This window comes from Salvia splendens, chromosome 16 (assembly GCF_004379255.2).
Source record: "Salvia splendens isolate huo1 chromosome 16, SspV2, whole genome shotgun sequence".
Classification (NCBI taxonomy): domain Eukaryota; kingdom Viridiplantae; phylum Streptophyta; class Magnoliopsida; order Lamiales; family Lamiaceae; genus Salvia; species Salvia splendens.
In genome coordinates this window covers 31,462,252-31,486,293 of record NC_056047.1, presented here as the reverse complement: position 1 = coordinate 31,486,293, position 24,042 = coordinate 31,462,252, and the positions used below count along the sequence as shown (strand labels likewise).

Genomic DNA, 24,042 nt, shown 5'->3' with positions numbered 1-24,042 from the left:
GCGGAAGCGTGTGGACAAAACAAATCACATGAATTTGATCTATTTAGCAGATTATTTAGACAAAATCTATTCGTGTAATTATCACATGTATCATGCTCATAACTTGAATTAAACATGCTTTAGCACATAAAATTCCTAAAACATGCTTACTACGGAATTAGCCAATTTACATCGTTGATTCAATCAAGAATCGATGATGGCTTGCTCCGTCTCCACATGAAGATCTTCAATACAAGACCTCGGATCTTCTGACTGGTGTCCCGGACTATACGCTAATATTTGTGTGGGCAAATCTAACCAACGTACTATGACTCGAATAATGGAAGACAGAACTCAGCTCACGGAGGGAGCACAATTTTCGAAAATTCTCTCAAGGGGGGGGGGACGAAAATTTTTGCAATTAATTGTTGTGTTTTCTGTCTCCTTTATTCTCCTATTTATATAAGTCACATATTGGGCACAGTCAGGGATCTAAGGAAGAATCTGAAACAGGCCTCACCCAATTAGCTTTTTACTAATTAAATTGAACTCACAATTTAATATAAGCTTATATTGGAATATTACGAGCAGCCACTACAGAAGTAATATTGCACTGCCTTCCAAATCTGAAATTACAAGTATTACGGGTTTCCTTTAATTGTATTTGATTTATTTCCCGCGCTTAAGATGGAAACATCCATTTATTAATTAATGTCTGCTATAGACTTAATTAATTAAAATATTTCGAATTCCAAGAGTGGACTTAGCAAGAAACTCTTATTTATTATTCATAGAGTAATCAAACTCCAACTAGCTAGGTTCCGAATAATAAAACCTCGTTTCGAGCTCCTCTTGTGGATGTTATCAAACGAGACTCTCCTCGCACACGTTTCAACATAATAGCAATCCTAGCACTCTAGATAATGATCACCACTACCCAATATACCTGGATCGTTGGGTTACGAAAAACCCGCACCTTTGGTAAGTCAAAGTAGTGGATACTCAATATCGTATGCTCAATGCTAACGTACATTGATTAAGAAATTAATTATCAAGACCTCGTCTTTCAGTAGATAGCATAAAGACTCGTCTTGCTTGTTAGATCCATTCAGTGCTATACCACACCAACGTCATCTTATTTCAATAAGGTTTAGAAATAATCGGACTGACATTGCAACCTTTCGCGATAGGTAGTCTAGGCCTATCTAGGTTGTGAAATTCTTATTTTTCTTTGTTTAGAACTGACCGTGTTACCTTAAATTGGACGACGCCCACAACCGGTCTACTAAAACAAAGACTTAGACTTTGTTACGTTTGCTCATACATTTAAATATGCAATAAACAACCATTAAATGTAAAACATAACAACATTATGACAAAAATAATCTGTTGCATTTATTGGAAAATAACCATTAGAGTTTTACAGTATCCAATCACTCGAAAGGTGATTTCTAGTATACAAAACCCTAACAGTCGCTTCATAAAACGCACTTATGAATCCAAAGTGGTGTCCAAGACTGCAATGGACACAAAACGTGAGAACGGATGAGGTTGAGGTGTCTAAGCGTTAACATCATTGTCTCGGTGCACGTCGTGGGGGATTAGTTCAAAGCATCGCGCTACTAAGCCGTCTGTGTATCCGATGGTGTCGACTATGGAGGGTTCAAAGCCAACAACTACCTATCCTTATGCTTATATACCTCGTGAGGGTTGAGCTTGTGTCTGCATGCATATGCATTTGGCTATTTCCACTCATGTGGGGGATTGTTGGAATCTCATTTTAAGATGTCCGGTCAATGAAGTTTGCCAATAATAAATGTGACGAGACATTTAATTTTGGAGAATTAAATGATATAGCGTCGATCTACGTTCCGCGTAGATGACCGTAGTATATTCACTTTTCTTAAATTCGATTCCCGGTGAGTAAGAAATAGTGGATTAAAGTTGGTCACATTGTAGCTTTTGATAAAGCTAGGAGTTGAAAGTGTAGGGAGTAATTAACTAGTGTTAATTATCCCACATAGGAGATGAGACACATCTTTAAACGTGTATTTATTAAGTTACTTATTACACTTAGTAATTATCGTGGACTAATATGGGTGAATGAGCCCACACCCGCGCACACGCACGCCGAGCCGAGCCCGTGCCCTTGCCCTTGGTCTTGGTCTTGGACTTGGACTTTGATCTTGGATCTTGGCAATTGGTCTTTGGGTGGTCTTTGGGCTTGGTTCTTGGGCTTGTCCTTGGATCCAGACTTAATGTTTTGGACCACCTAAGTTTTGGGCAGCAGCCTGATCAACTTGACATGCTGCGCCTTGATCAGCAGTTTGATCAAGTCGGCCTGCTGCGCCTTGAGCGATGGCTTCAGTAGCATGATCAACTCGACCTGCTGCGCCTTGAGCGATGGCTTGATCAGCGTCTTGATCAAGTCGAAGTCCACATGTGACGGTTGAACTAGGGCGTGTACAGCGTCTAGATTCAAAGTCGACCACTCCAGCTTTCATACTCGTAACGGCCGGCAGTTACAGCCCCGCCATAATGAGCCATGATGCCAGCCATCAAGGCTGAGTTGACCCCTGCAGTGGACGAAGCCTATAAATAGGCTAGTCATTCCTTGCATTAGATAGATAGCACAATTAGAACAACATACTCACAAGCACCATACTCTCTGCATAGTCTTTCTTTCCGAAGCTCTGCCCTCTCATCCATCCAGTTCGCCGGAGCTCTGTTGATTGCGGTGCTGCTTCACCAGAGACGTAGACGTTTTATCTTTGAGGACGAAACGCCAAACCGAGAGCACTACCGGGGCGTATCTCGTCTTGCGGAAAGAGGACTCCTCGACTCGGCTAAACGCTTTTACGGTTTTACGGTTTCAATTTCATTGTAATTTTCAGTTTTAGTTCTTCCTTCCTTCCTTCTTGGGTTGTATTACGCCCGGTATTGTTTATCTCTTGTAATTCCAGCATTATCCCCAACAATCCACAACATGGAGTCCAATATTCAACCACAACTATAAAAAAAATACTCCATAGAATATAAAACTACGCTAATACATAAATAAAAAATATTACCATGCTATAGCTATAAAAGCAAAGAAGCACTTAAAAACAAATTCAAAGTATTCAACTCAAGCGTTTCAAAAGCAAAGAAGCACTTAAAAACAAATTCAAAATATTCAACTCAAGCATTTCAAACTAAAAATTTATCTTGCGTATTAACACTGCCACGAATTAGAATCTAATAACAAAAAATTTTAAAAATGATAATAAATAGTTTAAGTGGAGAGATAATAATGTTGCAAAGAGTTTTGTCATTCGTATTCTCTCTTTTATTTTACTATCTCTCCATTTTAATTATTTATTATAATTTTTATTTTAAACGAATAAGAAAAAGAAGTGACTTAGTGACGTGATATTAAGGGAGTATTTTATATTTGAAGAAAGTTGCAATACAAATAAATCCTACTACTAAAATTAGATTTGGATTGTTTATTGAAAACTAAGTTAGGCATTTAAATAAAAAAATATTTCTTTATAATATTAATTTCGGGTTCTTTATTCAAATGAACCGTAATCCATTGGAATTGTTATTGTGGTTTCGGTATACAAAGGAAAACTAGAGGCTTACTCACTCACCGTGTTGAGCTGACACCCGCATAAATACAAATATAAGGTTTGGACAAATCAGAAGAAATCAGCATTTCACAAAAACAAGAATGGCAGCAGCTGTTGCTTCATCACCCCCCATTTTCCTCGTAGGAAGAGTTAAACAAACTAAAGCCATTGTTTGCAGCCAATTCAAGCATCTTGGCTGGGTTTCAGGTATATCTATCTATCTTCATTTTACAAAATTGTCTGTGCTCGCTCTTAGTTTTTGTAATTATTGTAGGTGTGTTGCCTCCCAGTGGATCTGTCTTGCCTAAGCCTTCCAAGTTGCTCAAGGTGAATTCTTTATTGTTTAGGATAACACATTTGTGGCTCTAATGTTTAGCTAGGATAATTTGACTAAGATGATTTCTCAATGTTTATGATTTGATATACTTCTTTCTCCAGTTCCGATTAGTGAGCAATTCATGCATTGTTTGCTTTTATTTACGCACTCATACACGGCTATATCATCCACATTGACATAGTTTAGTGTTGGGAAATTTTTTAAAATAACCATTATTTAGGACGTAGAAGAAGGCATCCCTAAGTTGAGGGCAAATTATCTTAATTTTTTGCTTTTTTAGGACTCTTCTATCTGTGTCTCCTAATTTTAGTTGGACACTAAACAATACGGACATTTTATGAAGCGTTGGTGGTATAATTTGATATGAAGTGAAAGGCGGGAAAGTAAAACAAGAACTGGAATTCAATATAAAAGAAGAACAATCCTCCTAAGTGGCCTACGGTTGATACCGTCCTAATATACTTTATTTTCCGAGATATCTAGCTCTTCTAAAGAGGAGCTATTTATAGGACTCTACACACTCTAATCTAGGAAAGTGAATCAGCATATAAATAAACAAGGAAACAAATTAAGTAATCTTTCATCAATCTCCACAATAATGAAAATGATCTCAAGAGATATTGGAGATCATTAGCTTGATCTCTATCATAATTAGACAAACAAATTAGCGTTCCATCCTTAATAGCATTAAAAAGTGTCCTTATCTGATTTTTTTTTGTTGTAGTGAAACCACCATTTTTCTTGTTTCCTTTCGATTAAAAAATTGATGAATGTCACCATCATCATTAACTCTATCAATTAGGATTGGATTGTACAGCATCGTTACATGCTTCAATTTGAATTTCACAGAGAGTTCTAGGCACAAGTCGAAATACTCCAGTTACTGCCAAGGCAGGGACTTCAAGTAATGGCATTGCACCAACAAGAGTAATTTTCTAGCTCTCTTCTGCAGTCTTTATTCCTACACTGTGTTGTTCTAAGTCAATGAATTGCAGCGTTGTATTGTTCTGGACATTGAAGGAACGACTACTCCCATATCGTTTGTCACGGATGTTCTCTTTCCATATGCTCGTGACAATGTGGGGAAGCATCTGGAGCTGACATACGATACTGCAGAAACTCAAGACGACATTGAATTACTACGAGCTCAAGTAATTCATATATGTGCTTCTAATCAACTTAGTGCCTGTTTGGCAGACATGTTCAGATAACACAAGATAACTGGATTATGATAGGGTTTACGATAAAGATGGGCTTTAAGTGTCTGACATGGGCCTCATCTTATCTACCAGACAGTCAAATAAACCCATATAACTCATATATCTTGGCCTTATGGTGAAGTGTGGTTTTTGTTTGTGTAGGTGCTAGAAGATGTTGAGAAGAATGTTGTTGGGGCAGTTCCGATCCCCACACATGGAGACAGAGAGGAGGTAATTGCAAGTGTCGTTGCGAACGTGCAGGCTATGATCAAAGCCGATAGGAAGATTACATCCTTGAAGCAATTGCAGGTTAGGCTACTAAATGTGTTTTTAGCTACAATTGTGTGATGTTTAACTCTGGAAAAACATGTCATCTAACAGGGGCATATATGGCGGACAGGGTTTCGGAGTAACGAGATAGAGGCCGTAGTATACAATGATGTACCCGAAGCTCTAGAAAAGTGGCGCGCTATGGGACTGAAGGTGTTATGTGCTATGCTTTTTCATGTTCATCCAGTGAGTTGAGATGTGAATTATTCGTGGATAATTCATCTAGAGGGATAACCCGTTTATGCCATTAGGTATATATATATATTCGAGTGGGGTAGCAGATTGGCGCAGAGGCTAATTTTTGGCAATACGAACTACGGTGATCTCAGAAAATACTTATGTGGTTTTTTTGATACTACTATTGGGTAAATTATTTCAGTATTTGCTTCTCAGGCTATCAGTTGTTACATGAATATCATACCGATATCGTACCGATTTGCAGGAACAAAAAGGAAACAAAAAGCTACCAAGAAATCTCGGAGTCTCTTGGAGTTGATGATCCATCACAAATTTTATTTGTCACTGATGTATATCAAGAAGCTACAGCTGCAAAAGCAGCAGGTATGCCTATCTCTTTTGCTTTCTCCAAATTCAAGGATAATACTATGATGTTACCAAGTGTAAGCAAAGCAAGCCTGTAACTTTATCCGTCCCATAAAAATACAGACATTTGAAATGGCACGATGCACAATTTGTAAAGTGGTGTTAGTGGATAGTAGGACTCAAATGATTATTAGTGTTTAATGGTATAAGTCATAAATAAATTGATGTATAAGAGTAATGAGTTGGGAAGAACTTTCTATAAATGAAAATGGTTGTTTTTATGCGACAGAGAGAAAAGAAAAGTGTCCTATTTTCATGAGTATTTATTTTTTTTCCAGCTAGAAACTGAGTTTTAGTTGCATGAGTTGTAATGCAGGTTTGGAGGTGATCATATCTATCAGACCAGGAAATGGACCGCTTCCAGAAAATCATGGTTTTCAGACCACTAATTCCTTGTCTGAAATGAACCCCTGTTAATACTGACACATGTAACATAATCAAATAGGAGAGTTTATAAGGGTGAGCAAGTTGCACAGTAAATTCTTTTGCAGGTTTTTCTTTTTTCTGTTTTTAATATAATACTCTCAGCATCGAACTCGTCTCACAAATTAAAACTGTAACAAATCATTAATTTCCATATTTAACAAAAAAATTGCGTTTATTTTTTTACTTTATTTTTACTCCTTTATTTTTTGGTTGTTTTATTAAAAATAGTAATTAATTTCCATATTTAACAAAAAAATAATATGTTTATTTTCTTATACTTTATTTTTACTCCTTTATTTTCTTTTACCTATTTACTCTATTCTCTATTCACTTACACTACAAAAAAAAGTGTGTTTTACTTACGGAGATCCATCCTTCTTTAATTAATGGTGGCATTAGTGACCGTATGAGTTCCTGAAAATAAGAACATTTTATTTTTAAAATAGTAACGGAAGATTCTGTCAATAAATTATTTTATTTTATTTTAATTTATGTTTTGTGATTCTTTAATTAGTGGTAGTCCTTTTCGTCATTAAATATATTTTGAATTTTTTTAATTTCAATTTAGAGACGGATATAAGTCCGTCACTAAATATATTTTATTTTAAATTATTTTTTGTAATTTTTTAATTAGTGGCAGACATTTTGTCATTAAACATATTTCTAATATTTTTTTAATTTCAGTTTAGAGACGGAATTAAGTCTGACACAAAAATTGATTGCGTTTTTAGTTTTTTTTTGAATTTTTTTAATTAGTGGAAGACTATTTTGTCATTAAATATATGTAAAAAATATTTAATTCAACTTAGTGGCGAATATAAATCCGACACTAATCATTTTATTTTTAGTAAATAATTAATTTATTTTATTTACATATTTTATTAATTATATAAAATTATATTTCAGAAACTAATTAAAAATTGCGCGTTCTTCTTCCTCGGCAAGCCCTATTCCAAATTGAATTCAGCCGGACTCTCGACCATTGCAGCTGAGCTCCGGAGAATCCAAAATCGAGACGCCACCACCACCACTTCTTCCTCCCTCCGCGCCTCGATCTCGACCATTGCTTAGCGCCGCTGAGCTCCCCGCCGATAAGCGTGTGCAAAGCTCGTGTCGAAGAACGCGTAGAAGAAGTTCAAAAGGCGAACTCTCGACCTCTACCTCGATTACTCGGGTGCTTAGCATATGGAGTACCTTTTCATTTTGCAATATATTTAGAAAAACCGCCCTAACTTCTCTCACTTTCCCCATTTCCTTGTCAATCGCTCTCTCCACTCTGTGTCGCCGCCGTGATTCTCCTACCCTCAACCAGACATGGTCTCCGTCTCCAGCTTGGTGTGAATTTTCACAATGAATCGGTTAATTCCACAATTGAACCGATTGAAATGGCAGTAGCCTGAGACTGTTTGCGAGCTTGTTGGAATCTCTGGTACTTTCTCTCTCTGGCTCCTATGGTTTTGCATTCTCTTAATGCGTGTGATTGTGGTAGTATTTTGTGAGATTGAGATTATATAAACTACTATGAAGGAATGGTGGGGTTTTGGATTTATCTGTGGGTAGTGGTCTATTTTAATCGGTTTTCATGAGTATGGACAAATTTTTATGCGATATATGAGAGTTTCGTAGTTCTTGTGTTACAGTTAATGTTATCTCGTTGAGTATCGGGAAGAACTTGACAAGTTGAGAAATAATTTTGTCAAAAGAGCATCTGAATTCCCAAGGAACTATTTTACTAGTTTGGTGGATTTCATGATGAGTGATAAGAGTTACTTCTCTCAGGTATTCCGTGCAAGGATACTGTTCATTAATAATTATTGGCCTACAATAATGATTGTAATTTTGTTGTCGTCTTGGTCTTTAACAGCATGGACAACTTAAGAGGCTTGATCATGCTGATTTGAGATACAAGTGCACGACATATGCACGCCGCTTGCAACACTTGGAGGTACAGGAAAACAACCACAACATTTCATGTTTGATGTTATTGCCTAAAGTCATGAGCTACATCATTTCTTCATACCATGCTGATAGGAGTTAAGGTACCGGACAATAAGAGGAGCACAAGAAGTGCTCTATAAAATATGCAGAGGAAGGAATAAACTCCCACACTCAATCAGATGAAAGAACTCGGCTTTATTGATATGAGAAATGAAATGACACTTCAACGGAAATCCTCACAAGGAGGCCTACGATACTACGATCGTCCAATACTAAATTCCCAAGATACTTTTCTGCATTTTGGAACTTCAATATATAGACTTACAATTAGAGAAAAATCAGCAATTACTAACAGCATCTGTAACAACTTAATTTGAATTTGAAAACTCCTAACTACAGCCGAGATTTGTGCGCCTGCCGCTCCTTCATTCTTCCTCCTTTTCCTCTGACTCGGTTGGCCAAACAACCTGGCGGTTTCCCCTTTTGTAGACCCGCCAACTCCTATCAACTGCCCGGGTCGGCGAAACAGCCTTGTCCGCAACGCGGAAGTAAGGGAACTGACCTGTCAAATCCGCCGTATCCATCCATGTGGCCTCGTCGACCGACTGGCCCGACCACTTGATTAGTAATTGAGGTGTTTGGCTCCCGTCCCGTGTGACCACCCGTTCTCCCAGGACCTCCTCTGGTAGAAACGGTGGCTCGGCATCCAGCAAGACCTCTGGAAGTTCGCCGTCCGGCGTTGCAGAGCCAATCGCCCGCTTTAACAATGAGACGTGAAATACTGGGTGTATGCGAGAACCTTCGGGTAGTTTAAGGCGATAGGCCACTTCGCCAATGCGAGCTTCCACCGAATAGGGCCCATAGTAGCGAGGAGCTAGCTTTCGGTTAGGAGCTGGGAAGAGGGATGACTGGCGGTAAGGACGAAACTTTAGATAGACCAGGTCTCCCACGGCGTACTCCACGTCTCTACGGTGTTTGTTTGCTGATGCAGCCATTCGCTGTTGTGCGCGGAGCAGATGTCGCCTGAGCAAGGACAGCGCCTCGTCACGAGACCGGAGGGAGTCCACTACTGCTTGGGCACGGATTTCCCCAGGTAAAAAACTGTGCAGCGTGGGTGGGGGTCTGCCATAGACTACCTCAAAAGGGGTGGTTCCCGACGTGGAGTGGGCACTCATGTTATAGCAATATTCCGCCCATGCAAGCCACTTGTGCCATTGTTTGGGGCGCTCGGATGCAAAACAACGCAGGTAAGTTTGTAGACATCGATTCAGCACCTCGGTTTGGCCATCCGTCTCCGGGTGATACGCTGAACTCATTCTTAGTTTGGTACCCGTCGCCCGGAATAATTCGCGCCAGAACGAACTCAGAAAGATAGGGTCGCGATCCGAAACAATGGAGCTTGGGATTCCATGCAAACGAACAACCTCTTTAGTGAAAAGTTCAGCGACTTGCTTGGCCGAGAATGGGTGGCGAAGGGCGATGAAATGGGCGTACTTAGAGAGACGATCCACGATGACGAAAATGCAGTCGATGCCGCCGGACTTAGGGAGGCCAGATAGGAAGTCCATGCTCAGATCCTCCCAGACGCGCTCTGGAACGGGAAGCGGGACGAGGAGGCCTGCGGGCGCTTGGGTATCAATTTTATTCTTCTGACAAGTTGCACAAGCAGCCACGAAGTGTGTAATATGCTTCATCATTCCCGGCCAGTATACGTTCGAGGCAAGGCGTCGGTAGGTACGGTATGCCCCTGCATGACCGCCGGTGGGGGTGGCGTGGAACTCTGCAATTAACTGCTGAATCCAAGGTGAGTTGGCTGGTACCGTGATGCGCCCTTTATAGAAGAGTATGCCATGGATTAATTCATAGTGGGCCGGTCCCTGCTTGCCTAGTTCGAGGTCAGCCTTGATCTTGGACAGAGCTGGGTCTGCAGCTAGAGACGACTGGACCTGCGACCAATCAGGCCATGTCGGTCGGGAAATAGCCGAGAATTCTACCCCATCGTCGTCCCGCCGAGATAGAGCATCTGCCGCCCGGTTCGTCTTTCCCTCTTTGTAGACGATGGAGAAGTCATATTCGAGCAATTTCGCAGCCCAATTCTGCTGCGCAGGCGTGGACAAAGGTTGCGCAAGGAGGTGTTTTAAACTCCTTTGGTCGGTGTGGACAGCCCCCAACCCATGGCCCGATGCATCACATTCAATAACGAAGTCGTTGGTGAAATCAGGCATCCTTAGTAACGGGGCTGATGTCAATGCTGTTTTTAAGGTGTGGAAAGCCTGATCCGCTTCGGGGGGCCAGGTCCATTTTGCCTTGCGGGTGGTGTCGATCGGCTTCTTGAGGAGCTGAGTCAGAGGCGCCGCGATCTTGCCATAGTCGCGGACGAAACGCCGATAGTACCCCGTCAACCCAAGGAAACCCCGAACTCCTTTTAGGCTGGTGGGTGTTGGCCAACGAAGCACTGCAGAGACCTTGGAGGGGTCCATGCTCACCCCTGCCGCTGACACCACATGACCGAGATACTCCACTTGGCGCCGCCCAAGGAGGCACTTCTTTGGGTTAATTATCAAAGAGTGGTCCTCGAGAACGGTGAAAACCAGCCGAAGGTGAGATAAGTGCACGTCCCAAGAGTCGCTGTAGATCAAAATGTCGTCGAAGAAAACCAGGACGAACTTACGGAGAAAAGGTCTGAAGATTTCATTCATTAGACTTTGAAAGGTGGCGGGGGCGTTCGTTAGGCCGAATGGCATTACGAGGAATTCATAGTGGCCTGAGTGCGTACGGAAAGCGGTCTTGTGCACATCGGGGGCGGCCACCCGGATCTGATGGTACCCGGCCTTCAGATCGAGCTTGCTAAACCAGCAGGATCCATGTAGCTCGTCAAGGAGTTCTTGGATAATTGGGATCGGGTATTTATCTGGCACCGTGCGCTTATTTAATTCCCTGTAATCGACACAGAATCTCCACGACCCATCCTTCTTTTTCACTAGCAACACCGGGCTGGAGTACGGGCTGGTGCTTGGTTGTATAACCCCCGAGTCGAGCATTTCCGCAACCAAACGCTCCATTTCATCTTTCTGAGTGTGATTGTAACGGTAAGGCCGCACGGAGACAGGCTGTGAGCCTGGTTTCAGCGGTATCTGGTGGTCGGTGTGGCGATGAGGTGGCAGTGCCGACGAAGGGCGGGTGGCACGCGGGAACTCGTCGACCAGTGATCGCAGCTGATCACGCTCGGGCAGTGATAATGAAGGTTCTAACCCGAATTCTGTCGTGAGGCTTGGGGCTTCTAAGGAGCGCAAGACCCAACACGAGTCGCCATCCTCTAGCCTATTAATGTCAGAGGAAGAGCACGCCCGACGAGTAAGGGACGGATCGCCCTCCATCAGCACCCACCGATCGCCGACACGAAACTGCATAGTTGACCGTTTCCAATTGGCGACCACGTAGCCCAGTGTTTCCAACCAAGAGACTCCCAAAATAATATCAATATTTCTTAAAGGAAATACGTAACAGGCCAAGGAAAAGTTTTCAGATGCCAACCGAAGAGGCACGGCGTGGCAGATGCCAGAAGCGCTGACCGACGAGCCGTTTCCCAGCGTGACCGAGTAGGGTGCCGTGGGCGTGGTCGGGAGTTGCAGACGTCTGACCAGCTGATCTGAGATGAAACAGTGACTCGCCCCGCTGTCGACCATGACTAGGATCTTATTGGAGTCGATGTCGCCGAACAGCTTCATAGTGCGGGAGGTATCCAAGCCGTTACAAGATAGTTCCGAAAGCTGGAGCTCCAGTTCGGTCCCGTTATCCATCTGGTTCTCGGACTCCACAGCGTCATAAATGGGATCATCGTCGTCGATGACAAGAACGTTGAGAGTCTTCGGGGGGCAGCGATGAGTGGGGCCAAATTTGAGGCCGCATTTGAAGCAGGTGCCCGCGGCGATGTGCTTTTTGTACTCCTCGGAGGATATATTCCGGAAACGGTTGGGGCGGTTAGAACCCGAAGAGGAAAACGACGTTGGCGTCGGGGAGAAACCTTTTGGGCTCGGGCGAGATATACCCTGTGGCGGCAGAACCGCGGTTGAAAGAGGTTTACTCACCTGATGAGTACCAGAGAGTTGGTCCAGTTGTAAAGCCATTTGCACTGCATCCGAGTAAGAAGTAAGTTGCGCTGCCTTCAGGTGCATCCGAATCTCTGGGCGAAGGGCTGCCAAGAAGAACCCCAGATATTGGTGATCTGCTAGGTCCGGTATTTGGGCAAGACGAGCCTCGAAAGCTGCTACAAACTCGACTAGAGAACCTTCCTGTCGGGTAGAGGCGAAAGCCTCGTAGCCATCTAGAGCCATTTTATCACCGAAACGCTTCATTATCTCTCGTTTGAATTGTTCCCAATTGAGCGCCGGAAGACGGCGTCGCAGAAGTAGGAACCAAGGCAAGGCTGGCCCAGCCAAAGCCACCATTGCAATGTCCAGTCGCTTCTCCGGGGAGGTTTTGGACACCAAGAAATATTGCTCCGCGCGCGCGAGCCACGCTAAAGTATCAGTTCCATCAAATGTAGGCATGGATAGGTTCGAGTTGTCCCCTGTTGCTGTCGTGCTGCTGGTGGAGTCACCATCCGTAGGAGGATCTGTTGATTTGGAAGAAGATCCCGTGGCGAGGGCGGTTCGGACCTCCGCCATAAAAGTCTCGAGTTGAGCTCCAATCGTTGTAACTTGCTCACCCATTTTGGAACACTGGAGATTGAGTTCATCTACCATGGCAGTCAATGTCTCGGTCTTTTTCTCCAGATCTCCGGTGACCTTCTCTAATCCCTCCAGCCGCGTGTCCGTATTCCGAGTGTTAACCATCGTCACCGCACCAATTGATAGGAGTTAAGGTACCGGACAATAAGAGGAGCACAAGAAGTGCTCTATAAAATATGCAGAGGAAGGAATAAACTCCCACACTCAATCAGATGAAAGAACTCGGCTTTATTGATATGAGAAATGAAATGACACTTCAACGGAAATCCTCACAAGGAGGCCTACGATACTACGATCGTCCAATACTAAATTCCCAAGATACTTTTCTGCATTTTGGAACTTCAATATATAGACTTACAATTAGAGAAAAATCAGCAATTACTAACAGCATCTGTAACAACTTAATTTGAATTTGAAAACTCCTAACTACAGCCGAGATTTGTGCGCCTGCCGCTCCTTCATTCTTCCTCCTTTTCCTCTGACTCGGTTGGCCAAACAACCTGGCGGTTTCCCCTTTTGTAGACCCGCCAACTCCTATCACATGCCTTAAGTGTGGTCCAGTTTATGAGGATACTCATAGTTTCCATAGTTTATGAGGATAGTTAGAATTACTGCTCCAGATGGGATTACACTCCGAATACTGATGTTCACAAATGAAAGCAACTGAGCCTGAAAGTTGGATGTATAACATGTTCAGAAAATTGTAACTTAGATGTCATAGCTGACTTTATTATTTTCATTTGCAGTGGATTTAAGTATCTTTGTGATCTTAAAATATCCTTTTCAGAACCTTTTCTGATCACTCCATGGATATTAATTTGGCTTTCTTAGGTATTCAACAATTCTTTCTCTATCAGCCATGAATTTACTGTTATTTTTGGCATAGATTTGCTACTCATGCAACACGAATGGAGCAATACCTTCTAGGACAATGGAGGAATCTGGTTGACCAGGCTTACACAAAGTTTGTAAGTAATTCTCTATCAGCCATGAATTTACTGTTAGTTTTGGCATAGATGATGTGATACATCACTGAACATGCAATAAATGTTAAACTATGTGATGATAATCGTTAGTATCTACAATTAATTATATAGCAATCGATTGTCTGATATGCAAGACGTAACATCAATATAGCTCATTTGATTTGCAATGCTCCTTGGGTTTGTAATAGTCCCTCTCTGCCAATGCAAACCTCACTCAAGATTTCCCTCTCTCCTCGGTTTACCCTAGGGACTGATCTTCTTCTTCTGTTTTTTCACAATAATTCAGCTTACAAACTCATGGAGATAATTAATTGCAGTTTCTCAGTGTGCTAGTTTGGGAGATAGAGCTCAGGTTGAGCAGCTGGTGCAATATATTGTTGAGGAACCCTAGAGGATACTGATAACAAAAGGACCTTCAGGTAAGTTGACACAGTTAGGGAAATAAATTTTGCATATTTTATAATTTATCTTCTATCGAATCTCAAGGGTAATCACCTCTTCTTTCCACCAGCTTCCAAATGTCACAGGTTTTACTTGGAAAATGACATCTCAACAGCAAAAAGATGAGTATTATCAAGAATTTTGAGTAAGCATATTTTTTTATTAATATTTGGAGTTAGCAAAATGAAGTTTGTGAAGTAGAAAACTTAAGGTATAATTTTTTTGGTAGACAAATGACTGTAACAAGAAATATTGTTCGAGTAATGTTTGTTTGTGTTTGGGAATTGAATACTGATGGTTGTTTAGATATCTCATTTTTTCATTAATACATCTCCTTTATCTTGTTTCCTCCTATTTTCAGGCAATTTTGCGAGGAATATTTTGGTTGCCAACCCTGACTGGAGAAGTTGTTGTAAAGGTTTGTTTAAATTTACTTCCTTTTTAAAGTAAACAAGTACAAAAAAGGAACATGGTCATAGCAACTCGGTTCCATTTTTATCTGTTCGTGTGCCTTTCTTCACCTGATGTGTCTAGGTTGAAGGGATGGTCTGGTAGGGTTCATTAGTTTCTGGTATGAGAGATTTGCTGTAATGTACCATCTTCTGCACTGTCATTCTACTACTGAATACTGAAGTTGACTACTCTTTTTGTTTGTATGTACACCTTAGTGTTTGTATGTACACCTTAGCATGCAACCTGGACAAAAGGTTGTTTTGAAGAAAAAAGGTAAAATTTCCCCTGAAATTGTTACCTGGTTTACATAATTCATATTTTAGCATTCTATTGAGATCAACCATCGATTTGTGTGCAGGGAGCTACTGCTGCAAAACGTGGAGCAAGTTCATGATTCCCTGGCCTCAATCGATGTCTGGACTTAGAAAGTCACAGGGACCTCGAGAGTGTTGGAGGATCATGTGAACTCCGTGTTGAGGTACTCTGAAGTACTCTACAAGCAGTCTAAGAGAATAATGTCGACTCAAAGGGAGGTGAGTGAGGTGCAAGCTTTGATGAAGGAGAATCTGGCACAGGGAATAGCGTTGCTTCAGAGCTCGTACGAAAATCTTAGAGACAAAATTGCCAAGCTGAGAAATGAAGCAGCTGAGACGGAGGTCGAGAATGGGAAGGTTGGGATGCAATGTCATCGAGTGAGTGTCCTGCAGAGTAAAGCAGACGGTATTGGGAATATGGTTGTGTGCGTTGGATAAACAAAAAGAGCTTTTGGACCAGCTGGCCGTAGCTGTCGCTATATTTTCTTTTTAACATAATGCAATTATACATTTCATACTTCCGTTGCTTGTTTTAACTACTAACATCTAGGGACCTGTTCAGTGTATTAGATATAGCCAGAATTGGGTTTATTTCTATGCATTTATGGTGTTTAGTGTGTATGTAATATATCTCCATTGCCCTCGACTAATATAACGGCCCGCACTGTTGAGTCCATTAATCGCCAGAAATCATTTATTGCCCATGTAGCAGCATTGAGAAATGTGTCCTGAAATGGAATGAAGTTTACTGAACTACCCCTCGCGTTTTCAACTCCCCAAAATTCTGACAGCGAAATTTTCCAAATTGGACGAGGTCATTTACGTCAAATCACTTTGAAAAAGATGACAGCTAATAAAATAATAAATGCACAGATGGATTTCTCCTTATATCTTCCTCACTGAACGAAAGATTCCTCCTTTAAATATGTGGACTTCATACCCTCTAATCACATTGGATTTTATATCTTGCAATCCCATATAAAGAACACTGAACAAGTACTTAATCATCATAATTTTTGGATTTAATGTTTATTTTATTTATTTAATTTTATTGGTTATTAATTTTAAGTTTTTATTAATATACAAGTGAAATATTAATTAAAATAGAAATTCTGATCCAAATGCTAGATTAGTGACGGATTAGGCAGTCACTAATGTATAAATACGCAACACAGCATTAGTGATGGAGGTGCGTCGGTCTCTAATCAGTGGCAGACTTTTCGTCATTACTATGAGACTAGAGAACACAGTTGTAGTGACGGCCTAGTCCGTCACTAATTTGGACAGCTAAGGTAGTGCCCAATTGATTTTGTGACAATGTATTCCGCTAGTGATGTTAAATTTAGTGCGGGACAAAATTAGTCTTTAAATTTTTTATTGACAAGCTTTTTAATTACGACTACATTTCGGAGCTAATCTGTCACTAACGTTGTTTTGTGACGAAAATTCGATGTTTAGTGATGAATATTTCCGTCACTAAATGGCGAGTTTGTTTTAGTGTTAGCTTAATAAGTACTCCCTCCGTCCGGCAATAGGAGTCCCGTTTTTCCATTTCGGGACGTCCGCGAATAGGAGTCCCGGTTCGCTTACCATATTTGGAAATACAACTTAAATACACTATCCACCCCCAAACCCAAACACCTGTCTCACTCTCACTCTCACTCTCACTCTCACTCTCTATCCTCTCACTCTCCATCCTCCCACTTCCTCCATCCCTAATCGCCGCCGACCTCTCCTCCTCAAACCTAATCGCCACCGCCTAGATCTGTGTAATGGACTCCGATTCCAATCCAGTTTCTCCTATCTCTCTCTCGGAGACCCCTAAGCCCCCTTCTGCGATTCTCCTTGACCACGACTTTTACTGGGAGGAGCAGGAGCTTAAAAACCTGTTAATCAAGGAGAAAAATGAAATCCCCTTGATAATCGATGAATTTGATTCCGATTCGCCTCTGAAATCGGCGAGAAACGAGGCTATTGCGTGGATGTTGAAGGTGATTCGCTGCTACACCTTCAACGCCTCTCCTTGATTCCAATTCGCCTCTGAAATCGGCGAGAAAAATGAAATCCCCTTGATAATCTGTGAGTCTTTCTTTCAATTTGCCTTAGAACCACCCCCTACATTCATAGGGTTTGGAGGTTCATAGGGTTCGCGATTTATGGGATTCCGAGGGGGTTGGGGATATCTGGCTCTATGATGAAGGGTTTAGCCACCCCCAATGTTGGGTTAGGAGGCTGCTCTGTGATGAATTCTTTGTGAGGAGTATTGGTTGTTGGTTTTGTCCCTGTATTGGTTAGTTTAGCCACCCCCAATGTTGGGTTTGGAGGCTGATTATAAACTGCCCTATGATGATATTTTGCTGAGGGTAATTGGGGTTCCTTGATTGGTTACTACCTGATGCTATGTTGGGGATCGATTTTCTGATTGGTTCTGATGATGTTGCTATTGTGTTGGTTGTGCTTGGTTTGTCTCTGCCTTGTGTTAATTTGAGTTCAGCCACCCCTTTAGAGGTTTGGAGGCTGAGTATAAACTGCCCTTATTAGTGTAATTGTGGTTCCTTGATTGGTTACTGCATTATGCTATGTTTGTGGATTGATGGTTCTGATTGGTTCTGATGATGTTGCTATTGTGTTGGTTGTGCTTGGCTTGTCTCTGCTTATGCCGTACTCCTCTGCTGCCTCCATTACTGCCCCTCTTGTGAGCACTCCATCGATGATGTGCTTCAGTAGAAAATGCACCACCAAGTTCTTCCTACAGCTGCTGAAGAACAGTGTTGTTCTTGACCCCTCCTCCATCCCAATGATGAACTTTTTCTGAGGGAGTTTGAAAATTTGTGTTCAAAGTTCCCTCTAAAATGCTTAAGAGGGAAACTTTAAATTTTTTGGTCACCTCTTGTACTATGTGAACATATTTCGGTTACTGCATTATGGAATGAATGGAAGGCAGATTTGGGATTCAGTTGAAAATTGCCTATTTTATTTATGCATATTCCAGTTTTTTTAATTTAAATTAGGAATACTAAAATCCAATGCTTAAATTAGATCTATTTTTGTATTCAACCAACATTTTAAGTGGGACCCAAATTCCACTATCACACACCATTTATTACACACTCCAACAACTTTCTTAAAACCCGTGCCATGGAGAAATGGGACTCCTATTGCTGGACGGAGGGAGTATCATTTAATTAAATCATATCTAAAAAATCTATCGCTTATAATAAAATGGAAGGAGGCTAGTACAAATTATTGTGACAATGTACTCTCTCTGTCCCATTAGAAATGAAACGTTTTCTTTTTTTTGGTTGCCCTATTAAAATTGAAACGTTTTCTAAAATGGAAACAATATTATCTCTACTTTTTCCCTCTCTTATTTTACTTTTTCTTCATTAACTTACAAAAAATAACACTGCATAAAATCTCGTGTCGGAAACAAATATTTCATATTTATTAGGACAGAGGGAGTACTTATTAATGAAGTTGTTGAAGAAACAACTCACACGGCTCAAGAAAAGGAAAATAATTAATATCAAAACTTGTACCTTCCATTCATAAAAATTGTATCATAGAACCTCAGCGTATTTGGGGATTTTCTATGTGTGTATATGGTAGAATCAATGTTTTAAAAGTCGGATTGGAGTGAACGATTTGGCGACAAATCAATGTGTTTTTCGGTCCGATTCAGTCATAAAAATCACTTCAAGGTTTATCCATTTTAGACTGGCCTGTTGAAATGGAACCATCAACTGATTGGACCGGTTTGTTTATATTTTTTATATTTTGTCTATTCTTATTTATATCTTATTCAATTAATTTTTATGAGAAATGCTGAGAATATAAAGTCATCATTGTTGCATGGTGAATCTATACATATATAAAAGGAGAATTTTAAAGGTATTAAAAAAATCGTTATGACTATTTTAATAAAATTCTAAAGTGAAAAGGCTTTTTTGTTTTAAATAATTAGAGCATCTATGTTTGGATAGTAAAATTTTCTTTATTGAATGTGATATGATAATTAAAAAGGAAATTCTGAAAATAATATTTAATTTCTTGCGAAGCAATGAATTAAATATTTGAGGTCAGGCGAGTATTATATATTTGAGCACGTTGAAATCTTTTGTTCTATGAATTTGTGAAATACGAATCTTGGTTGATTAATCAAGTGGATACGTTTATGAGTCAGTGGTGTAGTAGTTTTTGGCATAACACCAAGGAACAAATTGTTTGGTGGTGCGAAGAAAAGAATTCGTACAATGAATATGTAAAGGTATTATTTGTTTGTTGAAATCAATATCCTTACCTGATTATGTGTGATTCTTGAACAATATGATGTAATCACGATGGTTAACTGTGGTGAATGGAATATGATCCTCCATGATATCATTGTTGATCATGTGAGTGGAAGATGATATCATTGTTGGAGTTGAAGTAGAAGTGCATCGTGTGCATAATTAGGGTTGGGTCGTACGGTATACCGTACCGACCGTGCCATACCGCATACCGTATCGGAAATTATGGTATATCAAAATTCCATACCGATACCGTACCGAATTTCCGGTCTGGTATGATAATTTTTGATACCGTTACCATACCGTAATAACGGTATGCGGTATGGTAACGGTATATCGAAAAAAACCTATTATATCCAAAATATTTATAAATGTAATATATATATAGGGATGTATTCATTTCCTTTTTATATCTTTTGTTCTTTGTTCTTTTTAATCTCAGCCCCACGATTTTGTCATCCGACGGTTAGATTGGTGCCACATATCATTTAATAATGCAGATTTTCAGTTGAATAATGCACACTGACTAATAATGCACCATTATAGTGTAATAATGCAGATTTTCAATTGAATAATGCACACCGACTAATAATGCACCATTATAATGTAATAATGCAGATCATCTGTACCGTTGATGAATGAGATCTAACGGCCCATATAAAGAAGAATAAAAGATCTAAGGGATGAATAGGAGAATAACGCTCCCATATATATATATATATATATATATATATATATATGTAATATATATTACATTTAAATTTTTTTAAATTTTATTTAATATAATATATATATAAATATAATATACATTTTTTAAATATAATATAATATATATCCAAAATATTACATTTAAATTTTAGGGAATTCTATTTTTTAAATTTTTTTAATATAATACATACATAAATGTAATATATATATTATAACATATTTAATATATATATGTTATAATATATATATATATATATATATATATATATATATAGGGAGATGATCAAAATAAGTATGTGTTTAAATCCAGAAATGCAGACCAAATCTCAGCCCTAGGATTAGATGATCTAATGGTCAATAATTAACCAAAAACACGGAAGGTCATAATTAAGCAATTTTAGGTCATATTATAATATTTGGATTTAATGTCATACTAAGATCGTTTTAGGTCATGCTTTGTTAGCATGACCTACAAATTACCTAATTATGACCTAAAAGTGCCCTAATTATGATATTGTTCTGCGTTTCTGTATTTAAATCCAGTTTTGCATAGATCAAAACCCTATATATATATATATATATATATATATATATATATAGGGTAGTGATCAAGATATAACTAATCTTAAGTGTATAACTAGAGAACAAATCACAGCCACACATCTTAATACTCTAAATTAATCATTTGGCTTAGCTATTTTTACATGTTTTAAATAAAAAGTAATTAAGAAGGGCATTATTGGAAACTAAATTCAAGATGTGTTTTTCGTCTCAAGGTTTAGTTGTAATGGCCTTTGTTGTACTTCATCTTGGGTTTCAGCCTGCATTCGGATTTCATAGCACGAAAGCAGAGATGTGCATTGTTGCTCTTTATCACAGAGTGCGATGAGCTTGGAGAGCAGAGAGGCGAATTTGATGTTGCGATCGACGGAGAGGATCTTGGTCTCGCCTCCGATCTAGGAGAGATGGTTATCGTGCGGGCGCGGGTGAATCTTCCCGCCATAGCTGCACATAAACTTGACCTTATAATTAGGAGGTGGCTGATTCCCCTGCGAATCCTCCCACGGCGGCGGATTCTCGAAATCATCTCGCGAGAGCGCGGCGAGGAGTCGCCGGACTCGGGTAGGAGGAGTTGTACGAGTAGTTCTCCATAGGCGCAGCGATGGGTTCCAGAGAGGAAGCAGATTTAGATAGAGAGAGAGATGGGATTTGTTTACGCTTGTGAGAGGAGATTAGAGTAGAGTAGGTGATTAAGAGGAGGCATTTTATTTAGCTGAATGGTAGCTAACTAGTTTTGTACTGTTGCTATCCTCCATTACCCTTAATATTTGTAGCTCAGAGGAGGTCATTCCCGGAACCGTCTTCGCTCTCATCGGTAGCTCAGCCGCGCAGAAAGGTCCCGCACCGGCGCCGGCGTCTTCAGCCGTCGTTGCGCTTCCGTCGCTCGCCGTCGTCACCAAAACTCTCTTCTGCTTCATTTTGTATTTTTCAACCAAAGAATGCATTTGTTTTTTTACAACCGAAGCCCATCAACTTATTCTTCTATAAGAACAAGAAAAGCACATTATCAAAGGCGTCATGGAATATACGTTGAAGAACGCATCAAGCGGAAGGAAACAATTATTATATTAATAACCTGCCTCTGTTTGAATTCCAAAGTTTCTAGATCAAAATATACTGTACACAGACTTGGAATTTAGTCGAAGTCGATAATTTCCCTAGTTTTGAAATTTGAACAACTAGTTTAAAATAATCATTGATATCACACAATCAAACCGATCTTTCATTAGTTTGTAATAAACAAATTAAGCAGCCAAGAGTTTGTCGTATTTTAATTGAGCAGCCAACGATTTGATTTCGTAATCACTTGCATATCAAGTTATTGAAATCGGTTTACAGTTTACAATAACATATACCAAGTTGTTAAAATCACCGGGTCGTTAATCATGCATGATTAGCATGATTTCACTTCATTGTTGTTAACAAAATACATCACTCTTAGCATGGTTTTACTTCACTCTTGTTTACAAAACACATCACTCTTAGCGTTATCTTACTTCACTCTTGTTTACAAAACGCATCACTCTTAGCATGATCTTACTTCACTCTTGTTTACAAAACGCATCACTCTTAGCATGATCTTACTTCACTCTTGTTTACAAAACGCATCACTCTTAGCATGATTTTAATTCACTCTTGTTTACAAAACACATCACTCTTAGCATTATCTTACTTCACTCTTGTTTACAAAACACATCCCTCTTAGCATGATTTTACTTTACTCTTGTTTACAAAACACATCACTCTTAGCATTATCTTACTTCCTCTTGTTTACAAAACACATCACTCTTAGCATGATTTTACTTTACTCTTGTTTATAAAACACATCACTCTTAGCATTATCTTACTTCACTCTTGTTTACAAAACACGTCACTCTTAGCATGATTTTACTTCACTTTTGTTTACAAAACACATCACTTTTATTATGATTTTACTTCACTCTTGTTTACAAAACACATCACTCTTATTATGATTTTACTTTACTCTTGTTTACAAAATATATCACTCTTATTATGATTTTACTTCACTCTTGTTTACAAAACACATCACTCTTATTATGATTTTACTTCACTCTTGTTTACAAAACACATCACTCTTATTATGATTTTACTTCACTATTGTTTACAAAACACATCACTCTTAGCATGATTTTACTTCACTCTTGTTTACAAAACACATCACTCTTATTATGATTTTACTTCACTCTTGTTTACAAAACACATCACTCTTAGCATGATTTTACTTCACTCTTATTTAAAAAAACACACCACTCTTAGCATAATTTTACTTCACTCTTGTTTACAAAACACATCACTCTTATTATGATTTTACTTCACTCTTGTTTACAAAACACATCACTCTTAGCATGATTTTACTTTACTCTTGTTTACAAAACAAAAGTAAATAAATAATTATTATTCGTTTGATGATGTATAGTGTAGTATATCCATATCAAAATTTGATTTGTTTCGAGATTTGGAGGTATAACCCTAAACTCATCATTAATTAAACTGAAAATTGATCTATGGTTTGTAAATTTATTGAGATGGAAGAAAAGTATGTCGTTGATCGAATTAGCGAGTTACCAGACTCGTTAATCCTTGAAATTCTTTAATTGACGCAGCTAAAAGATGCCGTCGCCACAAGTCTTCTCTCCAAACGTTGGAAAAACCTATGGACCACCACCACCATCCCCTGCCTCGACCTCTCCCAACAACACTCAAACTCTCTCGCACAATGGAAAGGTCCCAACATTCTCAGATTCAACCTACATGTTTATTTCTGGTCCGACGATGGTAGCGATGAGATGCGCCAATTTAATCAGAAGCGGCTTCGGACTAGCGATGCAAGCGATGTCGATTCGTGGCTGCTTTTCGCCATCGAAAAGCAAGTACAAGAGCTATATATATTCCGTCAATCAAACACTTCCACAGATACTCGGCACCCCCGACGCCTGACTCAGTCGAGGATTCCTACTTCACCATCCCCGACGCAATCGTCCACCTGATCGACACGCACTACTCCGTCGAGCTCGCCGCCGGAGATCTCCAGATCATCCGCCTCCGCCAGGGCGACAACAACGTCGCCATCCTCGCCGTCGTCTCCGATGAGATCGAGTGGCCTCTCACCAAGG

At 39.8% G+C, this 24,042-nt stretch overlaps 1 protein-coding gene across 6 annotated transcripts; it reads left to right on the top strand.

The window, feature by feature from the left end:
- The first annotated feature begins 3,594 nt into the window (after positions 1-3,594).
- On the top strand, positions 3,595-15,971 carry LOC121771799 (probable bifunctional methylthioribulose-1-phosphate dehydratase/enolase-phosphatase E1 1). Of its 6 annotated transcripts, XM_042168686.1 has the most exons (16): positions 3,595-3,800; positions 3,850-3,920; positions 4,780-4,857; positions 4,926-5,081; positions 5,292-5,438; positions 5,511-5,614; positions 5,711-5,824; positions 5,902-6,020; positions 6,379-6,521; positions 7,395-7,917; positions 8,129-8,267; positions 8,353-8,433; positions 14,043-14,124; positions 14,460-14,561; positions 14,654-15,309; positions 15,395-15,971. In XM_042168686.1, the coding sequence occupies exons 1-9, from the start codon at positions 3,695-3,697 to the stop codon at positions 6,477-6,479; spliced, it is 996 nt and encodes a 331-aa protein (XP_042024620.1). In that variant the 5' UTR covers positions 3,595-3,694; the 3' UTR covers positions 6,480-6,521; positions 7,395-7,917; positions 8,129-8,267; positions 8,353-8,433; positions 14,043-14,124; positions 14,460-14,561; positions 14,654-15,309; positions 15,395-15,971. The 6 variants fall into 6 exon arrangements, 1 of the variants encoding a protein (XP_042024620.1); XR_006044213.1 differs by lacking the exons at positions 3,595-3,800; positions 3,850-3,920; positions 4,780-4,857; ... (4 more) ...; positions 5,902-6,020; positions 6,379-6,521 and having other exon boundaries at positions 7,410-7,917; positions 14,654-14,728; positions 14,945-15,001; positions 15,252-15,309; XR_006044214.1 differs by lacking the exons at positions 3,595-3,800; positions 3,850-3,920; positions 4,780-4,857; ... (4 more) ...; positions 5,902-6,020; positions 6,379-6,521 and having other exon boundaries at positions 7,410-7,662; positions 7,801-7,917.
- The last annotated feature ends 8,071 nt before the right edge of the window (positions 15,972-24,042 follow it).